General features: G+C 32.2%; 1 protein-coding gene across 11 annotated transcripts in view; it reads right to left on the bottom strand.

Moving 5' to 3' along the window:
* Positions 1 to 7,067: 7,067 nt before the first annotated feature.
* The window catches only part of LOC127738106 (cytoplasmic dynein 1 heavy chain 1-like), an 87,894-nt gene continuing 68,191 nt past the window's right edge, over positions 7,068 to 26,770 (bottom strand). For 4 of the 11 annotated variants that reach the window (XM_052249215.1, XM_052249218.1, XM_052249216.1 and 1 more), the window contains 16 exons: positions 26,565 to 26,676; positions 25,556 to 25,740; positions 24,948 to 24,968; positions 21,740 to 21,853; positions 20,988 to 21,158; positions 20,512 to 20,613; positions 19,641 to 19,759; positions 19,077 to 19,183; positions 18,699 to 18,865; positions 16,777 to 16,791; positions 14,325 to 14,517; positions 13,848 to 13,990; positions 13,104 to 13,214; positions 12,577 to 12,631; positions 12,314 to 12,410; positions 7,068 to 8,330 (listed from right to left, as the gene is read on the bottom strand). In XM_052249215.1, coding sequence (XP_052105175.1) covers positions 8,159 to 8,330; positions 12,314 to 12,410; positions 12,577 to 12,631; positions 13,104 to 13,214; positions 13,848 to 13,990; positions 14,325 to 14,517; positions 16,777 to 16,791; positions 18,699 to 18,865; positions 19,077 to 19,183; positions 19,641 to 19,759; positions 20,512 to 20,613; positions 20,988 to 21,158; positions 21,740 to 21,853; positions 24,948 to 24,968; positions 25,556 to 25,740; positions 26,565 to 26,676 — 1,884 coding nt within the window. In that variant the 3' untranslated portion in view covers positions 7,068 to 8,158. Of the gene's footprint in view, positions 8,331 to 12,313; positions 12,411 to 12,576; positions 12,632 to 13,103; positions 13,215 to 13,847; positions 13,991 to 14,324; positions 14,518 to 16,776; positions 16,792 to 18,204; positions 18,360 to 18,698; positions 18,866 to 19,076; positions 19,184 to 19,640; positions 19,760 to 20,511; positions 20,614 to 20,987; positions 21,159 to 21,739; positions 21,854 to 24,947; positions 24,969 to 25,555; positions 25,741 to 26,564; positions 26,677 to 26,770 lie in introns of those variants that run through there. The other 7 variants (XM_052249221.1, XM_052249223.1, XM_052249224.1 and 4 more) reach the window with 4 other exon arrangements.

Raw genomic sequence — 26,770 nt, 5'->3', positions numbered from 1 at the left:
CTTTTGGTAGACTCAGCATACGTAGGACTTCTAAAGTTAGCCACAATACTACCCAGTATTGTCACCTCCCTGGATGCCATTTTTTTTTAATACAGAGTTGTCCTTTATCTATTTGCAAGCATACATTCATTTGGTCTTTGGTGAATAGATGTCTCATTGGCAACATACTATATCTTATTTTTATACAGAGTTGTCTTCTTGACAAGTTTTTTTTGCTATGACAACTTATTGCTTCATTTACATAATTTGATAATTTGATATACTTGGAAACTTATTTCAATAGTTTTTGTATTTTAAAAAGAGGAAAAAACTGTATACGTCATCAGGATTAAAATTAATTTGGTTTTGAAGGATTTAAATTTTTATGACTAACTACTCACGACAGAGGTGGTCTACATAAATTCAAAGTCTTGAGAGTAAATAACACAACAGACCTCTCATATACTGACAATCATGATATATATGAAGTATATACCCGACGATGCTCTCAAAAGAACCAATTTATATAAAAAAATATGTTGGGTAAAAGTAAATAGGACAGTAACACAACAATTAACAAAATAAGAAACACTAGAATCAATATACCTTAATGAATTCAAAGTCGCGTGTCGAGCTCTTACTGGTGCTGAATTTATATAAGTAACGCGAAAACACATTTAATTCTCCAACATGTGACTTGTACTATACATCCGGTTTGCAGAAACTAGGAATTGCAATAGGATTAGGAACTCGTAAATTAAACACTTAGACAAAATGGTGTATACTCCCAAGTAATAATTAAAATGGTCAATCCTTAAAGATAAATTCACATGGTAGCTGTATTCACTTTTCTATTTACAAATCCAACAGTGCTTTTAATTGGCATTTTGAAATAATCTACACGCAATTACATATTTTCTATAAATGTGTTTCAACATCATCATTTATTCATTTCCTGTCAATCATTTCAAATCAAAAGCAAACTTGAAAATCTTTTTAATATTACATAACTGGTACGAAATTATAGTTATATTTTGTTTTATGTCTTGCTATTTAGAGTTGAAGTAATATAATAATACCTTTAATACCATACTTAAAACTGTACATGTGTGTAATCCTGCTTGATTGTTTTCTGTCTTTATGTCAAAAATAAACAAATTACAAAAAAAAAAAATTTTTGTGCGAAAATTGTGATTCCATTCTATAGCTTGTCTATCCCTTGGACGCAATATTTGATATTCTCTGATTGAATGCTAGTCATGAATAGTGACATAGACTAATTTCTACTTACATAAGCTAACTCGAACAAGCAAAAACTACGGTCTACTTGGAGATCATGGCCAATACAGACAAAATCGTAAAAGCTGATAGCATTGAGAATGCTGTTGAAAAAGGACAAAGATTTACCCCCTGAAAAAAATCTTCAAAATCTTAAAATATGTGCACTAAGTGAAGTGAACATTCTTCGATATATTTTCTAACATATTTTCTCTCGGTTGATACTAGAAACTGATTTATAAAATTAGTACCGTCCATTGAGAAAGCTCCTGATATAAACAAAGTTTTGCCGCTTGGAAAACTACAGTATTCTAATGGGAACAAACAAACGAAGTTCACAGCTGTAGACTAGTATATACAAGACAGGTACCGTCTTATAAGCTCATTGGATTAACAACAGTAACTCGCCTGATTAATTTTATTTAAGTTACAGAAATACCATGGGTGCTTAAGCTGAGGTGTGTTCTTTATGGGTCTGTTGTAGGAGAAACAGATTTATGTGTCGAGTACAATGAAGACTGTAAAGTCTGCTGACAATTTATGTCGGAATAAAAAAAAAAACAACATTAATTGATGCTGCAAGCTTGACCTAAAACAAAAAGACGTAATGTGTCACCTCAAAGTGTACTTTCCACCAAAGATACTAAAAGACCTGATCTATTGGTAAAAAGATATTGTCACAAAACAAAATTGTTGAAACTTTCAGTGTATTTATAGGTACTGTGACCTTAAACTTTGACCTAATGCGCTAAAAAATCAAGGTTGTCTTCTTTTCGAGTGGCGAAACCCTAAGAGTGACTGGGGAATAGAAATATGGTCACTTTTGGTCTTCTTCCGTCCAGATGTAAAAACCTTGCCAAATAAGGCACCCATCTGGCTGTGAAGGTGATGTATATATAGGCAGTCAAGTCTGTAGGTAGCCTGTTGCAAGGCAAAATTTCGGTCCCTATCCAATATACCCTTGCAGTCCAAAATCCCCGACCTTCATCATGGACGCCCCCTACTACAGGACTTACCTATTGTATTTCTCTCGTCCTGAACATACATGATATATTTGCCACTGGACGTTAAGAAAACAACAATCAATCAATCATCCTAGTGGCGTTCTCCAGCTAAATAACAGCGCAAGTCGGACAAAGGTTCCAGAGATGACATTCAAATCCACTCTGTTGGGTATCGATTGCTGATGTAACCGTGGACCTAAAAATCTAAAAAGGAGTGTTTGTCATCTCATCGGGGCATTACCATATCAGCTTTGATAAAATTTTGACATTATATATGGTGTGAAAACCAAAATTTAGCATTCAAAATCTGCTGTGACCTTGACCTATTGGCCCTACAATCAATAGGGATCTTCCTCTTCCCTTAGGGCATAATCAAGCCAAGATATTCATTATGACCCAATAGAATTTAACTGAAAACTGAAATGTTGGTGCCAGGACACTGAGGGCATTTAACAAATTATAACCCGATTTCAACATCACTGCACATAAAAACTCTAAACAAGTAACCTATCCGGTATGTGGCAACATTGCTGCCTTGTATCTATACTAATACAAAAATAAGGAGATGTGGTATGATTGCCAATGATATAACTATCCACACAAGTTCCAATGAAGTGAATGTAATGACCAGTACAAAAGGATAATCTTTTATTATGTTATATCCTAATCACCTTCCCTTTAACAGTGAAATATGTTGTCACAAATCATTATCAGCCTGGAATCATCATCATAATTGTTTCACTACCGAGCTTCTGACTCACCCTGGACAAAAATCCTTAGTGAGAACCATGCACAAATTCAATTTAATGGGGAAAGACTTGCAACAAAGCTACTTTGTTTTTTTTTTACAGAGCCTTCTATACTTTACATCTGCCAAGTTTTTTTATTGTCTCTTTTGAAATCATCGATAATCTTGTTTGGACTGTGAGCTTGACAAATTTTATGGAGTTTTGTATATCAATGAAGTTGATAACATTGGTATGTTGCAATCACAATAAAGTTTATCCTACATCTCTTTATATTCATATAAAAGATGATGACAGGCAGGTAGACAAACCAACTCCCAACACGAAGTATTGCAATAGAACAGGGCTGGACCTCACTTACCTCTTACAATCACAAATTAGATACTTTCCGACTTTCTGCTGCCACAATGCCATTCTAAATATCAATAATCTAACAGAAATACTTATAGCGAGTAGAGATATCAGGGTTCTAAAGTCTTGCAACAGAAATGCATTGATGCTACTAAAACAATGCTGTAAATGTGGAATTTTTAATCAGGGTTATTTTCCACTATTTTGCAATAACGTAAATGCATGAAACAGAATTTTTTTTTAACTGTGTATGCATTGAAATTATTATAAAATGCTCCGCGGGGCACAGCTTGATACAACTGCAGAGGTTCAATCATGAACAGTTGGGGCAAGTATGGACACTACATTTAAACTTGATACAGCTGTGAATTTGAATTGATGAAATATTTGATACAGCACAGGTTTCTAAGACAGAATAAATGTGGTCAAAGAACTAAAAAATTTGATAATTGGACTTTACCTATTATGGTCCAATATCCAAAATCTAAATACACGGTTAGATTCAGCATATCAAAGAACCCCAAGAATTCAATTCAAGTTTTGTTGAAATCAAACAAAGTTTAATGTTAGACCCTTTGGACCTTTAAGTGGACCAAATTGATAACAGGCTCCAAAATAAATAAAATGCTCCGCAGGGCGCAGCTTGATACGACCGCAGAGGTCGAACCCTGAACAGTTGGGGGAAGTATGGACACAACATTCAAGCTTGATACAGCTTTGGATTTGGATTGTGATTAAATATTTGACACAGCATAGGTTTCTAACACAGATTGAATGTGGTCTAAGAACTTAAAAATTTTAAATTGGACATTCACCTATTATGGTCCAATATCCAAAATCTAAATACATGGTTAGATTCAGCATATCAAAGAACCCCAAGAATTCAATTTTTGATGAAACAAACAAAGTTTAATTTTGGACCCTTTTGACCTCAATGTGGACAAAGTTGATAACGGGGCCCAAAAATCAAAAATCTAAATACATGGTTAGATTCAGCATATCAAAGAACCCCATATATTCAATTTTTGTTGAAATCAAACAAAGTTTAATTTTGGACCCCGATTTGGACCAACTTGAAAACTGGGCCCATAATCAAAAATCTAAATACATGTTTAGATTCAGCATATCAAAGAACCCTAAGAATTCAATTTTTGTTAAAATCAAACTAAGTTTAATTTTGGACCCTTTGGACCTTAATGTAGACCAATTTGAAAACGGAACCAAAATTTAAGAATCTAAATACACAGTTAGATTCGGCATATCAAAGAACCCCAATAATTCAATTTTTGATGAAATCAAACAAAGTTTAATTTTGGACCCTTTGGACCTCAATGTGGACCAATTTAAAAACGGGGCCCAAAATCCAAAAACTAAATACACGGTTAGATTCAGCATATTAAAGAACCCCATGAAATCAAGAATAAAACCCCATTGAAATTGGTCAAGAAATAAGCAATTTATAGGAAGTATCTTCTTTTGCACAATCCTGTGCTATTAAATATTTCTTGCTATTGCGCAATACTGTACAATTGACAATTTCTTGCTATTGCGCAATATTGTGCTATTGGATATTTCTTGCTATTGCGCAATACTGTGCAATTGAAGATTTCTTGCTATTGCGCAATACTGTGCAATTGAAGATTTCTTGCTATTGTGCAATACTGTGCAATTGAAAATTTCTTGCTATTGCACAATACTTATTATATAATAATTTACACATCCTGTTTGGTGTGTATCTCCTACCATATCATTATTATTTGATTTTAAATATAAATCAGAAATAACCAACTTAAAATGGAAAATTTTAAAAGAAACAAAAAAGGAAAAAAAGAAAAAAAAAGAGAAAACAAATAAATCCCCCCCCAAAATTTTTTGAACCCCCATTATGATTCATCACCCCCAAACTCAATCCCAGCCTTCCCTTTGTGGTATGGTACCTTGCAGTACAATTTCAGAGAGATCCATACACTTGAACACAAGTTATTGTCTGGAAACTAGAAAACAATGTGTTTTTTGGACCCTTTTTGGCCCCAAATTCCTAAACGTTTAGGGCAAATACCCCCAAACTCAAACCCAGCTTTCCCTTTATGATATGGAACCTTGTAGTACAATTTCAGAAAGATCCATACACTTACACACAAGTTATTGTCATGAAACTAGAAAAATGCTTGTTTTTTGCCCCTTTTTTGGCCCCTAATTCCTAAAATTTTGAGGCAATTACCCCCAAAATCAATCCCAGCATTCCTTTAGTGATATGGAACCTTGTGGTACAATGTCAGAGAGATCCATACACTAACACACAAGTTATGTCTGGAAGTTACAAAAATGCTTATTTTTGGCCCCTAATTCCTTTACTGTTATTACCATAACCCCCAAAATCAATCCCAACCTTCCTTTTGTGGTATTGAACCTTGTGGTAAAATTTCATAAAGATCCATTCACTTAAACTAAAGTTAGAGTGCGAAAACCAATGTGTCTTCGGACGACGCCGGACGACGACGACGACGACGACGCCAACGTCATACCAATATACGACCACAAAAATTTTTTTGCGGTCGTATAAAAATCTAAATATACAGCAAGATTCAGCATATTGAAGAACCACAAAAATTCAAGACTTTGAATTATACCCCATTGAAATTGGTCAAGAAATAAGCAATTTATAAAGTATTAGAAAAGTATTGCTTTTTGCCCTTTTTTCCTAAACAGTTCGGGCCATAACCCCCAAAATCAATCCCAACCTTCCTTTTTCGGTATGGAACCTTGTGGTACAATTTCGTAGAGATCCATACACTTATGCACAAATTATTGTCCTGAAAGAAGAACAATGCTTGTTTTTTGCCCCCAATTCCTAAACAGTTAGAACAATAACCCCCAAAATCAATCCCAACCGTCCTTTTGTGGTATGGAACCTTGCGATACCATTTCATAGAGATCCATAGACTTATACTCAAGTTATTGTCTGGAAACCATATGACTTCAGACAACGACAACGTCAATGAAATATCAATATTTATAGAATAATGTTGTGTTAAGCATTGAATTTGCCAAAATAGTAGCCAAGGTTGAAGTCACAGTGCAAGATCCTAATGGTGACTGTAAATCTTCAGAAGAGACAGGCCTTGGTGGCTAAGTGGTCTAAGTAGTTCATCTACTCTTTATCACTAGCCTAGGAGTGCCAGTTTACCTGCTGAAGGTTCTCTTTTGGCACTCTGGTTTTCTACATCAATAAAAACTGGGCACCACAATATAGCCAACAGTGAGAAAGAGGACTTACCCACAAACAAATCAGTCTAAATAAGATAAGATTCACAGTCATCATCACAATTTGGTTGGCTGAAATGATTTGTCAAGTCTCTCAACTCAAAAGAAACATGTTTTGGCAGTATTAGATCTTTAGACACTAGCATAATCTGTAAACCTTTAGTGTCCTAACTTTAATGTGACATTTTGACTGAGTGTGGTTTTGCATGACAGGTGATGCATGCATAGTAGGAGACGCTTACTCTAATAAAGCAGCAAGTCATGCCCCAATGGGAATTGATGCAATACCATTGTACATGTATAGTTAATGGGCATATAAAATGAGTCATAACAGGATATTTAAGGCTAGGTGAAGGACACAAAATAGTTTGACACAAAATGTTTTTTTTTTTCCAGGTTTATTAATATGAAGCAAATACTATAGGCAACAGAAATACAATATAACTTATATCTGAATAACAAGGTTTACAACAATCAAAAATATAATTTGAAAACGGTTTTGCATCCAAAAAATAACGGTTACGTGTTACAGTAACATTTCAATACTGGTCTAGTACCAGTAACCATCAGAAATTATTTTTTTTTCTCATATATTTTTTAAACAGCAACTCTGTTGGGAAATATTCTTGTACCATATAAAAAGTTACCAAACGTTATGATTTAGGGATGATAGGCTTGGACTTAAAATCATCTAATAAACAATGAAAACAGGTTACTGGTGTGGCTATTTTTGAGTGAAATTTTATGGGTACGACCAGTAACTGTCACAATCTATCCACAAAATCATAGAAATTTTTGCTTAATCTGAACATTTATGTCATATTTGAATATTGTGTGGCAAGAAAGGGAGGAGGTTTGTCAAGTAAACCAAACATATCCTCATTCCCTAGTAAATGCAGACACTCTTCTTCTTTTCGCTTGGACATTTGAAACAAGTTACACAGTATAGAATAGAAGTATAGATCTTAATTCATAAATCTTTTAAATTTGTTTGAAAGAAATTTTGTATTCTAAAACAAGCTGAGAAATTGCTGTATTTGAAAACGGTTAGTTTTTCAAATTCGAAGACGTCATTAAGTGATGACGTCATGTACCCTCACACGTATCTTCCTACGTGTTAAAAAACATAAGACTCAGCATTTCCCTGTCCTAATTGAATCAAACAAAATCAATGTTTTTACGAATGAAGTAAAGATATTTGTTTGATGATTAAAGCAGAATGTCATACTTATAAAAGATTTAGTTTTTGCATAAAATGCAAGGTAATGGTAACAGGTAACTGACGGTTAGTGGTCCTTGATCAGTAAATGTTTTAAATCAAATTTTAAATATTGCAGTATGATTGTTACTTCATAAACAATCATTAACTTTGAATCATGATTAATTTTTATCAATTTTCTTCCATTTATATATCACTGTTTATAACTGTAAATTATGTACTACACCGTGACCCACATCATTATTTTCATATTTTCAAAGTCAACGAAATGAAAAGTTGCTCTATAGAATATAAATCTTTTTTTTTTTTATCAAAGTCTATCCAAGATCAGAAGAGATCATAGCCACTCCACGCTCATAGAAACTATGGCCTTTACCAGATCCTTCTCCTTCCGTCTCAAAGTCCAAAGTAAATAACAGTTGTGCTCTGGTGGCATTCAGGTAGACTGGAAGAGTTACCTTTCCTTGTCTTTCTTTCTCCAAATCCAGTCTGAAAAATTACAAATCAGATCTTATTACTTATGCCCATACATTTCATTCAAAAATATTAAACTTAAAAATTAAATCAATCTTTTCAACTGATATTAGTTTCTGATATGGAAAGATAGACCTTTATTCCACCACTAGTATACTATTATGGTAAATTGTGCCTATAATTCTATCTCAAAATAATTTAAAGGCTATTTTTGAAACAGCCATATTACTCAGCTCTTTTGGAGAGTAATAATAACCTAAATTTACAAATTTACCCACATTTGAAGAATCTTCTAAATAAACCAAGGATATTGTCACCTTTTATTTTTACAACAAACAATGGATTAATCCAAAAATTGTGTTGATTGTGGAAAAGATTGTTTATTGATTGGTCCAAGTCATTTACATGGACTCTAAGAGTGCACAAGTATTTCATTTGATAGCGTTTTAATCTCTCTAATTGGTGGATTTTGAATTATTGAGACATATAACTTTATAAATGACAGTAAATTAAATAAAGAGCTGCGCCATGAGCACATGATACGCCTGTCGCTTTTTTCAATGAATAAAGTTCCATAACTCCTCAATGTCATATCAGAAATTTATAAAAAAAAAACTAAAGGGAGCTTATTTTAATAGATATAGACTAGTCACCAAAGTTTCATGAAAACTGCTCAAAGCATTTTTGAGTTATTGTCTAAAAACTAGAAAATCCTCCCTTTTTTACAAATAAAATACCATAACTCAGAAATGTAAAATCTAAAATTTATAACAAGAGGCTGTCAAGTGACAGCAAACCGGATTTTCCTGCAGAGGTCAAACTCTGAACGGTTGAGCAAGTATGGACACAACATTTACGCTTAAAACAGCTCTGAATTTGGATTGTGATTGAATATTTAAAATAGATTATTATCTAATTAATAATGAAAATCATATTTGCAAATCTGAACCCCAAACAGGATTATGTAAAAATTAAACATTAACACACACAACAAAAATAAAATACCACATAACAACTGTGATATCTACCTTCATAACACACATGACTTAAAAAAAAATAGTTATAAAGAAATTTTGATGTTATCATTACTGGTTCATGGAATAAGTTTGAGTTATTTCCCTTTCAACAGAAATATGGTTTAACATAGTACTCTAACATTAGATATGAATAATAGTTCTCTAAAATTTGATATGATGTAACACAATGTATATCGATTTTCAAATTATAATCAAATATAATAAATAGTTCCAAGTATTTTTTCTTTCATTTGTCACAAACTAATACAGATCTGCAACTTATCTGTCAATGTCAACAACTTTAAATGTAGTGAAATATATCCTATAATAAAAATAGATTATTATCTAATTAAAGGAGTTCACTTCATAAAAAACAAGAGTGCACACGCTGAAATGTCTCGCCTTCTTTACTAACCATTGATATTATGTTGATAGTCCTAAATATTAAGCTTTACTACAACTCAACCTTACATGCATTCAATACACTAAATATAGTTGACCTATTGCTTATAGTTTCTAAGAAACAGACTTAACCAAGAAAACTAAACATTGACCAATGAACCATGAAAATGAGGTCAAGGTCAGATGAACCATGCAAGGCAGACATATACACCTTACAATCAACCTATGCATTAAATATAGTTGACCTATTGCTTATAGTATCCAAGAAACAAACTTAACCATGAAAACTTAACATTGACCAATGAACCAACAAAATGAGGTCAAGGTCAGATGATACCTGCCAGACAGACATATACAGCTTACAATCCTATACAAAAAATATAGTTGACCTATTGCTTATAGTTTAAGAAAAACAGACCAAAACACAAAAACTTAACACTGAGCAATGAACCGTGAAAATGAGGTCAAGGTCAAATAAAGCCTGCGAGACTGACATGTGCATCATAAAATATTTCCATACACCAAATATAGTTGACCTATTGCTTATAGTATTAGAAAAAAAGACCAAAACTCAAAAACTTAACTTTGACCACTGAACCATGAAAATGAGGTCAAGTTCAGATGACACCTGCCAGTTGGACATGTATACCTTACAATCATTCCATACATCAAATATAGTTGACCTATTGCATACAGTATAAGAAAAACAGACCAAAACACAAAAACTTAACATTGACCAATGAACCATGAAAATAGGTCAAGGACAAATGACACCTGCCAGACAGACATGTACACCTTACAATCATTCCATACACCAAATATAGTTGACCAATGGCTTATAGTATTAGAAAAACAGACCAAAACACAAAAACTTAACATTGACCAATGAACCGTGAAAATGAGGTCAAGGTCAGATGAAACCTGCCAGACTGACATGTATCCCTGATAATCATTCCATACACCACACATAGCTGACCTACTGCTTGTAGTATCTGAGAAACGGACCTAATCACGTAACTTTAACCTTGATCACTGATCCATGAAATGAGGCTAAGTTCAGGTGAACCCTGTCTGATGGACATGTAGACGTTGCAAGGAACCCATATACCAAATATAGTTATCCTATTACTCATAATAAGTGAGAAATTTACATAACAAAAAAACTAAACTTTTTTTTCAAGCAGTCGCTGAACCATGAAAATAAGGTCAAGGACATTGGACATATGACAGACGGAAAGTTCGTAACATAAGGTATCTGCATACAAAGTATGAAGCATCCAGGTCTTCTACCTTCTGAAATATAAAGCTTTATACAAATAGTTTACGCCGCCGTCGCCGGATAGTAATACCTATGTCTCACTTTCTGCGACTTTCGTCGCAGGCGAGACAAAAAATTATATATAGCATTCAGAAAACTAGATATCATTGAGATTGGAGCCATCTCTGTGGGCCCCGTTGTGAATAATGTGTGGTAAAAAATTTGTATCTTTATCATTGGACATGGGGTTGTCAACTGAAACCGAAGTTTATGACCTTGACCTTTGACCTAGGAAGTTGTACATACATTATGACACACCCTCTGGTGTTGGTTAATATACATGTCAAGTATAAACTTTGAAATCATAATGGTTCTCTAGATATAGAGCGGACACAATTTGTTACGGATGGACGGACGGACAGACTGATCACTAAAGGGCTTCCGCCATTCGGCGGGACCCTAATTAGTTTATACAGAATAACAAACAAACCTATCACAAAATTCTTCAAACAATTTACCAAAGAAAAGAAAAAAAAATCCAAAATGTCATTTATCATTAATACAATGTCTTTTAAAAATCTTTTAAAAAATGAGTTATTTCCCTTTGTACAGAAATGAATTAATTCATCAAAAATTGAATTCTTGGGAAAGGGCTATAACTGAACAACGAGAAAGGCTAAAATCATGGAAATTGAACTTGACCTTCATTTAGTCACAGGTAACAACATATCTAAATTTGAAAAATGTCTTCAAAGCGTTTTCATGTAAATGAATGGACACTGTTTGGCAGCCGCCCGCCGTACATCCCCAAATCAATAACCGATTTTTACTTCGAAAATCTGGTTAAAATTGAAAGGCAGCTTACATGAATAGATATATACAATTCAACAAAGTTTCAAAAAAATTGGTTAAAGCGTTTTTGAGTTAATGTCCGACATGTTGACAATGGACGGATAACAGTATACCATAATACATATCGTAAACAGGCATATAAAAATATTGTACATGTAGTGCTAACCCTATAGCCAATGACCTGGCTCTTCATTTTATATGTGCACATAATGTATGTAAAAATAAATGTATGTGTCAAACTGTTTCTTGGAACTGCCTATACCAATATGCATAAAGGTGAAATGACATGCAGAATTTTTCAGCAATGTATCCAGACAACAAAGTAGTTCAAAAGCATAATGTACATTGTCCAAGATTGCTCTGACATCCTACAGCCTATTATGGCAAAACACTCTTAGAATAAATGCACAAATAAAATGTCTTTAAACAAGTTTACAATTGAATGATTTGATTGTATTCTGTCTACTAACCTGACCCATCTGAGAAGAGTCAATGGTAGGTCTGTAGAGATAGTTGTAGACAGTTGTAACTTGTTATTCTTACATACTGCTCCTTGTAAAATCAAACCTACAACATACAAATAACATGTATACAGACTCATAAGAACCTTTTAGGGTGAAAACATATGTCGATATATATCTCAATATTAACCAAGCGAAACTCAATAACATTATACAACTGAACATCATAATTAGACGAAATGTGACAATTCAAAAAGAAATGTCTGACATACCTGATGCACCAAAACTGCAAGCATCTATGTTGTCTTTACCATCAGTAACCTTCACCTGTAAATAAATGAAGTATCATAGACACTGGTTTTTCTGATTATCCAACATTATATACAAGTAAATGATATATTTTAAACATGAGCTTTACAAAATAATAACACTAATGGACAGAAAAAATATCTCCTTGGTTGATGGGGAATACTTATGTCATTTTTTGAGATGTTCATTGGCAGTTACATCACAAAAGACATTTCTGCACTAAAGTGATCAAACTATATCATCCTAATCATTCAACTAGGAAATGAAAGTAATTTTGAAAATATTGAAGAATTTTATAATCTTTATAATTTAAAGGGTCTAAATCATGTGTCATTCCATACCTTCTACTTTATGAATGATGGGAAAAGATGCCTGTAAATGAATCTGAATATCACATCATAGCAATATGTAACATTCAAAATGTTCTCCAATATTACCACACATTTCGATATTTATCAGCAATCTTTAAATGAAAGATAAATATACTTACATCCAAATACAGTTCTTCTAGTGACCAGCTATTGGCCTGAGCTACATACTGTCTGGTTGCTGTAATGTAGGCTTCAGGTATGAACAAGCCTCCTAACCATACTGTCAAGTTCTGAAAATAATGTGTCAAACATTTGTTATGCCAATTTTTCCTCAACTACAGAACCATTCAACAGAAAATTTTAAGAAAAAATAAAGAACAAATAAGGTTTGATTTTGAAGTAAAGAACTGTTGATAAAGAAATATGTCTCACCTGTATGTAATTATGATAATAAAATGCAAATATTGAAAATTAAAATGGCAATACTTTGACATGTAAAATGTGCAAAACATTCAAAGTCAACGAACCATGACTGAAGGTGCAGGGTCAAATAATCTTTGTGGAAATGAGATATGCCAATGCTAAATCAACTGCATATCAAATATCATTGACTTATCATAAGTGACCTAATCTCAAACTTTAAAATGTAAACTATGATAAAGTTCAAAAGTAAATGCACCATGACTGAGGGGCAGGGTAATATAATTCGGTGACATCCTGTTTCTCCCACTTTTAATTACATTTGTACATGCCTTCTTTTACCTGTAATGACTATGTTGTTTTGATGAGAAACAAATTATGACAAAGTGGTTTGATGTTCATAAAACTTATTTCATTAAAAATGAATTTATCAGTATCTTAAAATGAAATATCCATAAAACTTCCATTATTTCATTCAAGAAATCTGATTTTGCAGAAAATACCTTCAATTCTTTAGCTCCTCCTTGTGACGTGGTTTGTACAATTTTCTGTAGCTGTTTAACACGAGTAGAGAAATCAGTAATCCACTGAATGACAGTTATACCGTGTGGTACAGTGTATCTTCTCCATGTCTGTGGTATTATACCTATAGAAAGGAATCATACATTATAATCATCTCATCAGTGTAACAATTCTAATCAATTCATTAAAATATCAATTTAAACTTAACATTTTTAGGGGGGATAAAAATATTTTTTAATGTTATTTTTGTATGTATTAATATCAGTCTGCATGTTGAGAAACTATCCCATCATTAATGAATACATTTCAGTGGAACAACTGGTAACATAATTTAAGCAATTAACTTTCAAGACAACAAACTGAACTTACTTTTCTCATTAATGTTTTCTAAATAGGTTTTGTGTACCATGAGAGTTACAAAATTGCAGCAAACTAGATGAAAGTTACATATAATGTACCTTTAGCAAGATCAGCCATCATGGTTCTATGGTGATTCGTAGGTTTTTTCTCCCCAGAACATACCATCATAACATCATGTAAATCTTGACGAACATCATGTAGCAACTGTGCTCCAGAATTCACCTCTCTCTCAAAAAATCTAAACAATGGATCCTTAATGTTCTCCACTGTTCTCTTCATGGCTCCAACAGACTGTAATAATATAACATCTCGGTTAAAATCACAGATACTTTGTTTTATAGCAACAGAATATTGGTGAGTGGTGTCATAGAGCAGTGATATGATTATATGAGTGGTATCCTTTTAAACATGGGAATTGAATATGTGAGAATATGTGAGTGGTTATATATAGGCATGGGAACTGAAAATCGGAGTGCTCTTGTTTCGGAATGAGAATGAATAAGTTAATAGCCTCTTTAGAGTATTGGAATTTAATATTTGAGTGGTCTCTTTTGCATATGGATTTGAATATATGATTGGTCTCTTTTGCATATGGATTTCAATATATGAGTGGTCTCTTTTGAGCATGGGAATTGAATGTGTGGTCACTTTTGAGCATGGGAATTGAATGTGAGGGGTCTCTTCTGTGCATGGGAATTTTATTTATAAGCAATGATTTTCATAACGACCCGTGAAATTATTCAATTAGAGAAAATGTTCTGTTTAGATTACATGAACTAATGTTAAAGAAGGTAGGCTATGGTACAACTATTGAACTAGGAGTAGTAAGGTTCCACTTCCACACCATTGAAAGAAAGGTCATGAAACTAGTTTTTCATTGCAATTGTCTTTTGCTGTTATAATGCAACAATAATATGGTTATTTAACAGGGCCTAATCTAGGATTTTGAAGAGGGAGAAGTGACTTCTCCTTCCATGAGAGAGAAGGGAGAAGTGGTCAACTTCTTGGAGAAGTGAGATTCCATTACCGTTTCGGTTGCATCGTGTTTTCAAGCTTATCACTAAGGAAATTGTTTTATATTCAATAAAAGATGTACTTGCAGTTTTTTCATATGTTATTGTACACAATGTATACATAGAAAGTTCTTAATAAAAAGGTTTATACAATATATAGTTGTTATTTATTTATTGATTCCATTGTGTTCTAAATAAAATTTGTTGATTGGGACATGAGGGAGTAGCCTAGTAATATTATCAAGATTATGATGCATTAAATTCATGTGCATCTGCCTCAATTTATTTTTAAAACTCCAGAAAAATATGATGAATTTCACATGACTGGGAATTTAATTTATATCGCCACTTGTCATTGTTTTGTAAAACATTATTGTTAGTTGTAGTAAATTGAGATTATCGTTAAAGATTGTAAGTCTATAAATGAAAATATCTTTCAATCTCAAGTTAATTATCCGATAAAGAGCTAATTTCTATCATTTTTTAAAAATATCAACGAAGTGGTCATGAGAAAAAATCCACTGCTGATCACAATCTCGTCAAGTGTCGTACGTTTGCAATCACATTATCCATCAGCTGTCTTTCTACCTTTTATATTTCAATTTTTATTCAATGAATATAATAAATCTACCGTTAATTCCCACCCTTTACCTACCGAATAGTAAAATTGATCGACTCGTGTAGGTAATAAAAATAAAACAAATCAGCTGAGTGATTACGCAACATCCTCAGATGAAAATCATCGTAAAACGATAACTTAAACAGACGGTCAGTTTTCCGTTTGAACAGTTTTGAAAGTTATATCCGAGGATGTTCAAAGTCGCCGTTGTATTTATTAAATTTGATCGTTTACAGTATTAGTCCTGGGTCGTTTCGACAATCTCGATTTTCCTTGTCAGCCGCCATTTTATTTACCTGTGAGACTTGTCAATCACAAGTTGTCTCCCTTTTACCGATTTTGATAGCGATTTGACTTCGCTATAAAGTCAGTTGCCTGGCGAGATTTAGCGATTTTCAAAATTCTTTGGCGACTTTAATCGTCATTTCGCCGGCAAGATTATGGCCTGTTATTATGTGGTTAAATTGTTTAACCTTAAAATTTGCCAATTCAAACAAATGACCAGAATATTGCCATAAGGAAATCATTAGATAAATAAAAAAATCCCTCATGTTTAACTAAAAGGCCTATCAAAATTATGAGCTTGACAAACAAAGCAACAAAAGAAATACATAAGTAAAAATTCCTTTACCATCTACAAAACAAAAATAAACCAGTACCTTTATTTAAAAATATTCATAAAAAATATGGATGGTTTTATCTGTCAGAATGCTGTGCTAAAGGGTTCATCACTTTAAATGGCTTTTCAGAGCACTAGATCTTTTAAAACAGAAAATTCCATTACACAACAAAAATTGGTAATATTCCCAAAATTTCATTTGAAGTTGTGCATCTCTCTGAAAAACCATTTCATTAACAGAAAATATTTGGTATTTCCCCTGGAGGTTACAGGAAGCTCAACTTTGGGAATTTACTTACCACTTCTTCATAACCCTAAGTTAGTAGATTTAATTCTTCAATTAGTAAATTAGTACCTTAATCACAACTAAAATGTATGCACCTTTATTATTATATGATATTGTACAATAAATAAATTTTATGCATTTGATATACCTATGAACTTTTTATGGTAAAGTGTATATTTGTTTCAAACCAATAAGTTTTTAATGCATGCATGTAGTTGAAACATTTGATGGAAGAACAATTTATCTTTCTTAATTTATTTTTATCCATTTTCTTTCATTTAACTGAAAAAAAAGTAAAATCACAAAAATACTGAACTCCGAGGAAAATTCAAAACGAAAAGTCCCTTATCAAAGGGCAAAATCAAATGATAAAACACATCAAACCAATGGACACAACTGTCATATTCCTGGCATTTTCAAATGTAGAAAATGGTGGATTGAACCTGGTTTTATAGCACCAAAACCTCTCACTTGTATGACAGTCGCATCAAATTCCATTATATTTACAACGATGCATGAACAAAACAGACATAATAGGTAACATTGTCAAAATATGGGTACAGCAGTCATCACTGTGTCACTGATTGTTCTTTGTTTTAAGTCCATCTGACAATTTATAATCGTAATTACTGTAAAACAAATTATGCATCATAGCTGGATCCTTAATAGAGTTTTAGCAGTTGTCTGAGTTAAATCAAGACTTAGTATAAGAAATGATGAGACAGGAACTATTTTGTCTCTAGATATTTGACAAGTGCAAGAATGTTCTGTAAATAAATAGTATGAGTACTTGGTATGCACGATTTCTATTTTAACAAGTTTATTGAAAGATTTAAAACCATGCTGTCTAATTCAAGATTATTACATAGAAATCAACAGTATAAACATTGTTATGGAAAGTTTAGATTTTATATATATGAACCGTTTGTGTACTGCAATGTAATGAACAGCATTGATCATTGTAATGGAATGTGTATATAATAAATGTATGAACAGTTTGTGTGCTGTGATGATATTTATAAGACTTCTCAAATTAGAAAAAAATTACTGTACATGTACCAAGAAGTCAACTTTATGGCTATTCTATATAAATATTAGGTGGGCAAAATTAACAACTCAGATGAAAACAGTCATGTGCTTTGAAGCTGGTAACATACATTATACCAAATAGAGAGCAACAAGACAAATACAGTCATTGAACCATTCTATAGTACTTTGGAGGTAACCATCAAATTCCATAAAATCTTTTCATACAAAAGGAGCCCTTATCTGTTCACAAAAACCTAAAGATGCCTCTATCAATCTTGCAAACATTGGTTTTATTCAGTTCAATAAAATGAAAGAGATTTAATCAGTATTTTCAATAAACTAGGATGAATTTCCTTTGAGCTCTTGCACAGTGAATGCTCAACACTTTAAGAGTTATATATTGGTTCAATTATTCATGTGTTGTGTTGATGGGACATGCCAACTTGAAAATGTGTGACTTCTGAGAGTAAAATGCTAATTTGAAAAGTCATATCAATATCAATGATTTGTTTATTTCAGAACAGGAAGCATTGGTTCAGGTTTCATACTTACATGCTCTCCAAAACCCTATGTTATAATTGGTTAGTGTGTTAAAAGGTTAGTAACTTTTTTCTCATACAACTGGAATTACCTGTATTCATATCACCCCAAAATCATGGAAGAACTTACTCAAATACTAACAAAATAAGAAAATAATCTTAACTTATCAGTTTAAACATAATTAAATATATGTAACTTCCAAAATTTCACTCTAAAAAATACTGAACATTCTAAATGATCTAGTGCCTTTATGATATATATCCTATATCTCCATTTTATTCATATGACAGAAAATAAGCTTCAGACAGCTCTTTTTAAAATTATACTTTAAATTAAGGCAAATAAAAAATTCCCTCCAAACATTACCTTTGGTACAAGGGTCATCCATGTAGATACTGATGTATGTAATGTCTTCATCCATGTAGGACGTCCATCCACAATCTTCTGTTCTTCATCTGGTGTTCCACCATAGGCCAAATCATCATCTTCTTCCAATATCTGCATCTTCATCAAATTAGCTATTACCTCAGCTCCTACAATAACAAATGTGTTAGAACTGCAGATTAACTGTTGCATAACTTAATGCAATGCATGATGACTTAAACTTGACAAATAGAATCATTTGCTTATTATAGAATATAAATACTGCTTAAATCAGCATTAATTACAATTGTTTACACAGAGAATTGGCTATTCACTGTGAAGAAAACTACAAATTCAAAATTTCAATAAAAAAACTCTTACCAAGATTTGTAAGTAGCACTTTCTCTGCATTGTTTGGTAGTCCTAACCATGCTGGAGTTTGTCTATCAGATTCCAAACGTTCTGCAAACTGAACAAATTGTTCTCTCCTGAAAAATATTAGGGTAAATAGTCAAATATCTCATTTCTATTTGCAGGCAAAAACAAAAAGGTTGAAACTTTCATAGAACATCAGGAAAATGTGTAAGATGGATTAACTGTACAGTGCATATACACCCTCCCCCTCCCCAATATGCATCTTCTTATACACATTGTTTCTTAAATGTTCACAGAATATATGTTCACAGAAGATCTATAAACTAGATGTTAGGAAAAGAACAGCCAAAGGTTGAAGAATGACAGAAGGACTCAGTAATTCTGTGAAAAGTATGTCATCTGAAATAAAATGCAAACTCACCCTATTTCTCACCATATTATACTTATATCCCTCTTTAATAGTTAAGACAAATATAATTTTCATGTAAATTTCCAAGGGACATAATTTCATGAAAAGAAATCATTCAAAACAAAAACAAACTTGATCAAAATTTGAATATTACTACTCACTGTACACCATCTGGCATCAATATTTTCTTTCCTTTGCCATCTACATTCATCACCAATGTAAAGTCTCCTTCAAAACTCTTTGGTGAGAACAGTTTATGTATAAATGTTGTCAATAATCTCTGAAAATCAAAATTAGAAACTTAAATATAGATATAAGAAGATGTGGTATGAGTGCCAATGAGACAACTCTTCATCCAAGTCACAATTTGTAAAAGTAAACCATTATAGGTCAAAGTACAGCCCTAAACACGGAGCCTTGGCTCACACCGAACAGCAAGCTATAAAGGGCCCCAAAAATGACTAGTGTAAAACCATTCAAACAGGTGTTTGAAAAACCAAGTCTAATCTATATAAAAAACGAGAAAAGAGAAACACATATGAACCACATCAACAAACGACAACCACTGAACATCAGGTTCCTGACTTGGGACAGGTGCAAACAAATGAAGCGGGTTTGAACGTTAAATATGTTTTATCAATAAAAATATGTTTAAAAACAAGACACTTCAGCATTCTAATCTACTTTTCCTACTTTATGGTGTTATTTTTATAACAGTTTCAGATCTAAATACTGGTATTTTCTAAAAACATACAAAAAATGCTATCAACAAAACAAAAAGGTGCCTATAATAGTACTGAAAAATGCATTTTTTGCATAAAGCCTTAAAAGTTGATAGTGAGTGAAATCCACTGTTGCTCAAAATGAAATACTGCACCAACATCATGCATTATTGGTATTTTCATATTAAAAGCTTTGCACTACTATAAAAAGGTTATTACTTGGACTATAATTAATCTGTTGCCTTTAATTGACACTGTCAACATCAAGCCATACTTTCTATTTTTAATATAACCTCTATAACATTCTTACCTGATCGAATTCGTTATCAATCTTTCCGCCATAAATACACTGTGACAACAAAGTCCTGATAGCATCCCATGGTACTTTGTTTGGTGGTACATTGGTTCTTCCCTGTGAAAAAAAAGAATAGAAAATAACACTTTATAATCTCATGGGTCAAAAGCATTTTTCTCGATTTACCTTCATCAGGAATGCTCAAAGCCATTTATTTGAAATCCAAGGATGTATAAGAACTGAAAGAGTTGAATAGCTAAAAGGATAGAAAATAATCTGATGGTAAATAAACTGGAAAATTATTGCTCACCTTATCAATAGTTTGCTCTTTTGATTCACAAGAAAAAACTTAGAAAATTACATTTGTAATGGTCTTTAAAAATCAAACTCATTTTTCTGCTTTGATTGTTATTTCCATGTACAAACCATTTTTTGTTTGTTTCACTAAGTGGGGCTACAATATTTGATCTGTATTAAATCATGATACATACCATAGCAACAGAATCTATCCATGTATCTAACATATCACATGCCACCTTGAGATCTGACTCTGTGAACTCATACTTCTTGGCCCATCCTAATGGTGTGTACCTCATTCTCTCCTGTACAATAGCATGTAACCAGGCTAACAGGAAGTATAAACGGGATCTCTCATTTGGTGCCTAAAATGAAAGTCAAATTTTTTTTACACACAGATATTTATATATATAAACCCCTAAAAATGAATGGTTCCTGAAGTTGTTTTTTTTTCAAATAAAAGTGAGATTTTTCAAATTATCTTTATGGTTAGATGTTCAAGTTTATCAAAAACTATATATCCTCTGTATAACTTGCACTTTTGAGTCCTAAACCTTTATTCTGATGTATTTTATTAGTTCAAATCAACTATATACTATAAGCAAAGTCACTTAACAGGGAGATATGTAAAAAAAAATACATTTTAACTTCAACATTTTGTGGTTGGAGGAAGATTTATTTTTATTTGCGTAATTTAATCAACAATTAAACAGTTAAATAAAGTCCTGCAGGCAAAGCACAGCAAAATTTGACTTGACATAGAAAATGCCGTTTGTTTGTTTTGTATTATAATACTCACAGTGTCCAAAGATCATTTATATACTTTTTAACATTTCGTAATTTTTTTTAAGAACAGAGTAACATTACCCTTGATTAAATATGCAAATGCAATGCATTGTTTTCTGACATGAACATTTCTGACATATATTAGTTTGCGTGATATTACCTTGCACATTCTAGATGCTGGAACTGTACTGAAAGTCCTCAACAAGTTAGCAGAGACACCTGGTGGTGGTTCAAATACAAATGCCCTTCCAGCCCTCAGCAAGTTTGTTGGAATCTACAAAATTTTATATGTTGTTTAGAATATAAATAAGGCAAAGTTTTGACAATAGTAATGTATAAATGTTAACTGATGTTTTAAGATGTCAGCACAACTTAGTAGTTCTACTATAAAAATTTCAGCTTTCATTGAGTACAGCTATATTTAAATGTGTCTACCTTAAAATAACCTTTGGTTCAAAACTTCAAAAACTCATTAACTCTGAGATGAACTAAGAATAAATCTTGATAACAGAGAAAAAGTGCTGGTGAAATTTGATATATCTATATTGCATATGTATATTTGTGTGCAACTATTTAAGCTATCACATGTGATTACAGGTTTTTTTTATCAATAATGTCTTGCAGAGTTCATTAATGATGCTTGTCCCTGTTAAAGATCTCCTGACAATTTACCTAAACAGGTTATTTCTATAGATAACTTCTTATTCAATCAAAATAATCCAATGTCTTATTACAAACTAGATATGATATAATTTGAATTGTTTTTCCTTAAATCGTAAAACATATCTGTAACCTTGTCTAAAATGCTTGTCAGTGTCACATGATTTGAAAATTTAGAAAAATTGATATTTGAGCACAATTTTCAATAACTTCTCACTTGGGTTCACTTTATGAAGTGAAAGTGCTTGGCTGAATATAAAGGTCATTCTGAAATGGACATGTGCTATCATGTCTGATAAAAGATGTTGAAAAAAATAAAATTATTTGTGACATTTTGGACTTCTCAGAGACAAAAAGAGAACAAGATTTATTTTGATTGAATGCAAATTACAAAATTTGTTTTTACTTATCGATATGACAATTTCCAACTGCTCATGGTCAACATTACACTTTAATCACACAAAAGCCAAGAAAGGATTCTATTATGTTCCTTTAAGATTATGTCCAAGGACAATCATTCTAGTGTCATTGAAACATAATGGATGGATGTTAAATACTTATAGGGTTGTCTTTCTACCAGGACAAATACAAATGAATGTCATATAGATCTGAACTAGACATAGCCAGACATGTTTCAACCACAAGCTCATAAGGTGATTTGCTAGCAGAAGAGAACCAAATTTACATTGTTTTCACTCTGAGCTGTCCAGTCTAGGCTGTTACTTTTAAATGTGAAATATGATCTGGATAAGTAACAATTTAATTTAAAATTACTGATCTTTAATTTATAACAGAGGCACAAACATCTCTGATATACTAGTATCTCAATGCACATGGAATGTTTAGTAGTTTTACTCATGATGCTAGTGTTTGACAGTCAAACATTCATATACATTTATAGTTCTCTCTTAAAAACCATGCATTCAATACACGCATAACAATCCTTTATATACATCAGAGCACGATAAACAAAATGGTCAATCAATTTACACTGTGATTATAAAACACAGAGCATGATGAATAAAATGGTCAAATAATTTACACTCTGAATATAAAACATGCATCATTTCCTCAGCTGATTCATTACATTTTCATTTTATATAAAATATGACTTTTTTCAAAGTCTGGAACGAATCAGCTTCCTTTATTGATAAGCTGTACAAGAATCAGTGCATCAGTAGATAAATGTCAGTGTTTTATCACTTTCTGTATTTATATACTCAATAATACATATCCTCTAAATATTTTGTCCTGAATATGCATGAAATATTTGCTACTTAAAGTTAAGCAAACAACAATCAATTATAATAGTAAAATATCAATAAATGTATTTGGTATTGTTGAAATTAGTCACAGCCATAACTGCCATTTATATCCAAATTCTGCAGATTTGATATTATAACTAGACCCAATGTTGACACTGTATGTTCCAATAGTTTAGTTATCACATTCCTTGATAAATAAACTGTTAACAAAGATATATGTCTCGCCTGTCGGCACAAAATCCAGAGAAAGACAATCTGATGGAAGCAATATTGCTTCATAATTCAAAGTTCTGGACCATGATGTAGTGGGCAGGGCCTCGAAATGGTCGACAAACTGAGATGTACAGAGAGTAATTTTTACTTTATAGAAAATATCGTTGTCTATTGTAAGCAGTTCCTATCAATCTAATTTAAGCAGAAAACTTAACAATTGCTGACACCTTTGCAGCAATCCCTATGTCTCGTTTTCTGAGATTTTTGTCGCAGGCGAGACAAAAATTATAAGACTGACAGACAGCAAAGATCTGCAATACTTATAGTTGTTCAAAATTTTCTAATTACTACATGTAGTTCTGTACTACAGATTTTTTAATCTCCAGAAAAAGAAATCTAGCATTTATATTATAAATGCTACTCTAGAAAAATCCAGAAATATGTATAAATATGTGTTGTATTAATATGAAAGCCAATCAGTAAACATAATTCTATGTATGAGAAAGCAGTTTATATCTAAGCATAAAGATGCCATAATTTCTGCTTAAATTTGTTTAATATATATAAGTATAATTCTAAAGTTTACACAACAGAACAAATGTGTATGTGTGGTTCAGCTTCAATAGATGATCAAATACATAAGAACACATTACTAGTTATTGATAAAGGATGAAAAATCTTGTTGAGATTTAATAACATTTTGTCTCGTTCTCAATTCATATTTGCAGTACCAAATGTTTAATGCAGCACATTTTTACAGTTTGAAGATAGAACTATGACATATTGTATCATTTTGAACTTTATGATAACTTGAGATCACTAATTCTGTTGCGACATTTCTAAGAAAATGTTTACTATCTAATCACGTAATCAGTAATTATGCTGCATGTCAAAGTGTATTTAATACTAGAGTTCATAAATTGGAAAAGTGCTGCAGACACAACCAGTTTATTAAGTGTTATTTTCATCATTTTTTTGTGTACTTTTCCACACAGTGCTAATGAACCATTTCTAAACATTGTTAAACTGCTTAAAAATTGCAGCTGAAAAAGCAACACTGTGTTAATTGATATAACAAATCCATAAGTTATAACTCCTTGCTATTGTTACTGATCTTTAGTTAAACCACACATTTATTTAAAAATAAAACAAACAAAAACAAACAATGACATAAAATGAAGCTACTCTAACTAAGCTATTATAAAACACATCACAAACTGCACATATTACCTTGAACCCTTGTTCATGTATCTAACAACAGGTACAAAGTCACAATTATTTATATTTCACACATGCATAAAACAAACATTTATAAAGAAAATATGTAATGGTTGCTTTCTGGTAGAATTGGCCTGGCAAAAAATATTGAAAGCTTGCATCATAAAAATATGAAAGCTGAAAAGAAACATTTTCCCCCTCTGTTTGCTTTTAAACACGATTGCCAGCATTTAAGCTATAGAAAGATTCACTAAAGTCTGAACTCAGTAAAAGTATAGGAAATTTAAAGCTGCTACAAATATAGCTTTACCCATTATTTTCCTTCATGCAACATATATTTAACAAAGCTATAACACAACTTGGACCATGAGAACACTAAGTGATGATGTACTTTGCTCAGGTGCAAACAATTCTTCATGCTTCAAATAAGCAAAAAATAATTAAACTTGTGTCTTCTGTATTAAATCATATACAATGAACATTTCTGTATGGCCTCAATGAATTTTGAATGCAGGTAAATACCTTCACATATATCTATATGATCTTGATGAATTTTGAATGGGATAAAGACCTTCACATATATGTATATCATGCAATAAAACAAGATATGTGTGTGTTACCTTAGGATTAATCTCCATGGTTAAGAACAATCTAAAGCTAGGATGTGGTGTCAGATTATGTAGTTTCTTCTCTAACTGTACAAGCCATTGTGGTGCTAAGTGAACATTCTTCAACATCACCCATCTTCCTGACTTGCTGGAGGCATTAATAACCTTCTCTGCTTGAGTAAAGCCTTCTGATGAACCTAAAACAAGGAGAAAGCAACCAAAATGTATGATACAAATTAAAACTGACTGAACCTCTGAATTAAATCTGGTTGCTTGCAGAAAAAAATCTTAAAATGTTCTTTCTTGCCTTGATATATCTCATTTCTGCCATCTTTAAATTTTCATAGTATACTAGAACACACCCACAATATTGCAGGTCCATGACTGAATTAAAGTACCTATGCCTTATTTTTAGACTAGATTTTTAGTATTTGTATGTCATCTGATAAAGTTATGCTGATGGTAAGGTGCACAGTTTTCTATGCTTTCAAAATCTGTCTGTTTGAACCCATCCTTTTTACTTACCACAGTAAACTTACTATAAACTAAATTAAATTTTTTAACTAATTAACCAAAATTAATAGTGGTATTGAGGTGGAAGAAAACAGACTTGTTAAATAGTGTACTATAGTGTGACATAGGTATAAAACAACTACTGGAAGAATTACATGTTCTCCTGATAGAGGAGGGATTTACAGAAGGTAACAGGTAAATACAACTGGAAACTACATATGACATATACTATTGTTATCAATATCGGATTCGACCCGGAACTTGTTAATTATTGGTAATATCAATTATGTCGAAAACAAAAGGGCCTGGAATGGTGTAATTTTTAAAAACACCATTGTCCTACATGTATATTAGTTATATATAAAGTTGAATTCTTTGATTCATCATTCTTACGTCATGCCGGCTAACAAATTGGACATCGTTATTTCAGTAGTATAGATTAGGATTTTTTTCATTATTCTTATTTAGTATTACTGCATAGAATAAACTCTTTATAATCACCACCTACCAATAGCAATTGGTGTTATCTGTTTTCCAAGTTCTGTTGCTAAATCATCAACCCATCCACTAGCATCATATCCAGGAACTGAGCACATCAACACGGGGGTATTTGCTTTTATCTGAAAAAAATATCATACTGTCAATTAAATGTTTGTTTAAAAAACATTAATATGAACTTGGTGTTGCCTCAATAACTACTCAGCAATTTATGCA

Source organism: Mytilus californianus, unplaced genomic scaffold (genome assembly GCF_021869535.1).
Source record: "Mytilus californianus isolate M0D057914Y unplaced genomic scaffold, xbMytCali1.0.p SCAF_4, whole genome shotgun sequence".
In the NCBI taxonomy this organism is placed as follows: domain Eukaryota; kingdom Metazoa; phylum Mollusca; class Bivalvia; order Mytilida; family Mytilidae; genus Mytilus; species Mytilus californianus.
Note: the sequence above shows the minus strand (reverse complement) of the source record. Positions and strands in the feature narration are given on the sequence as shown.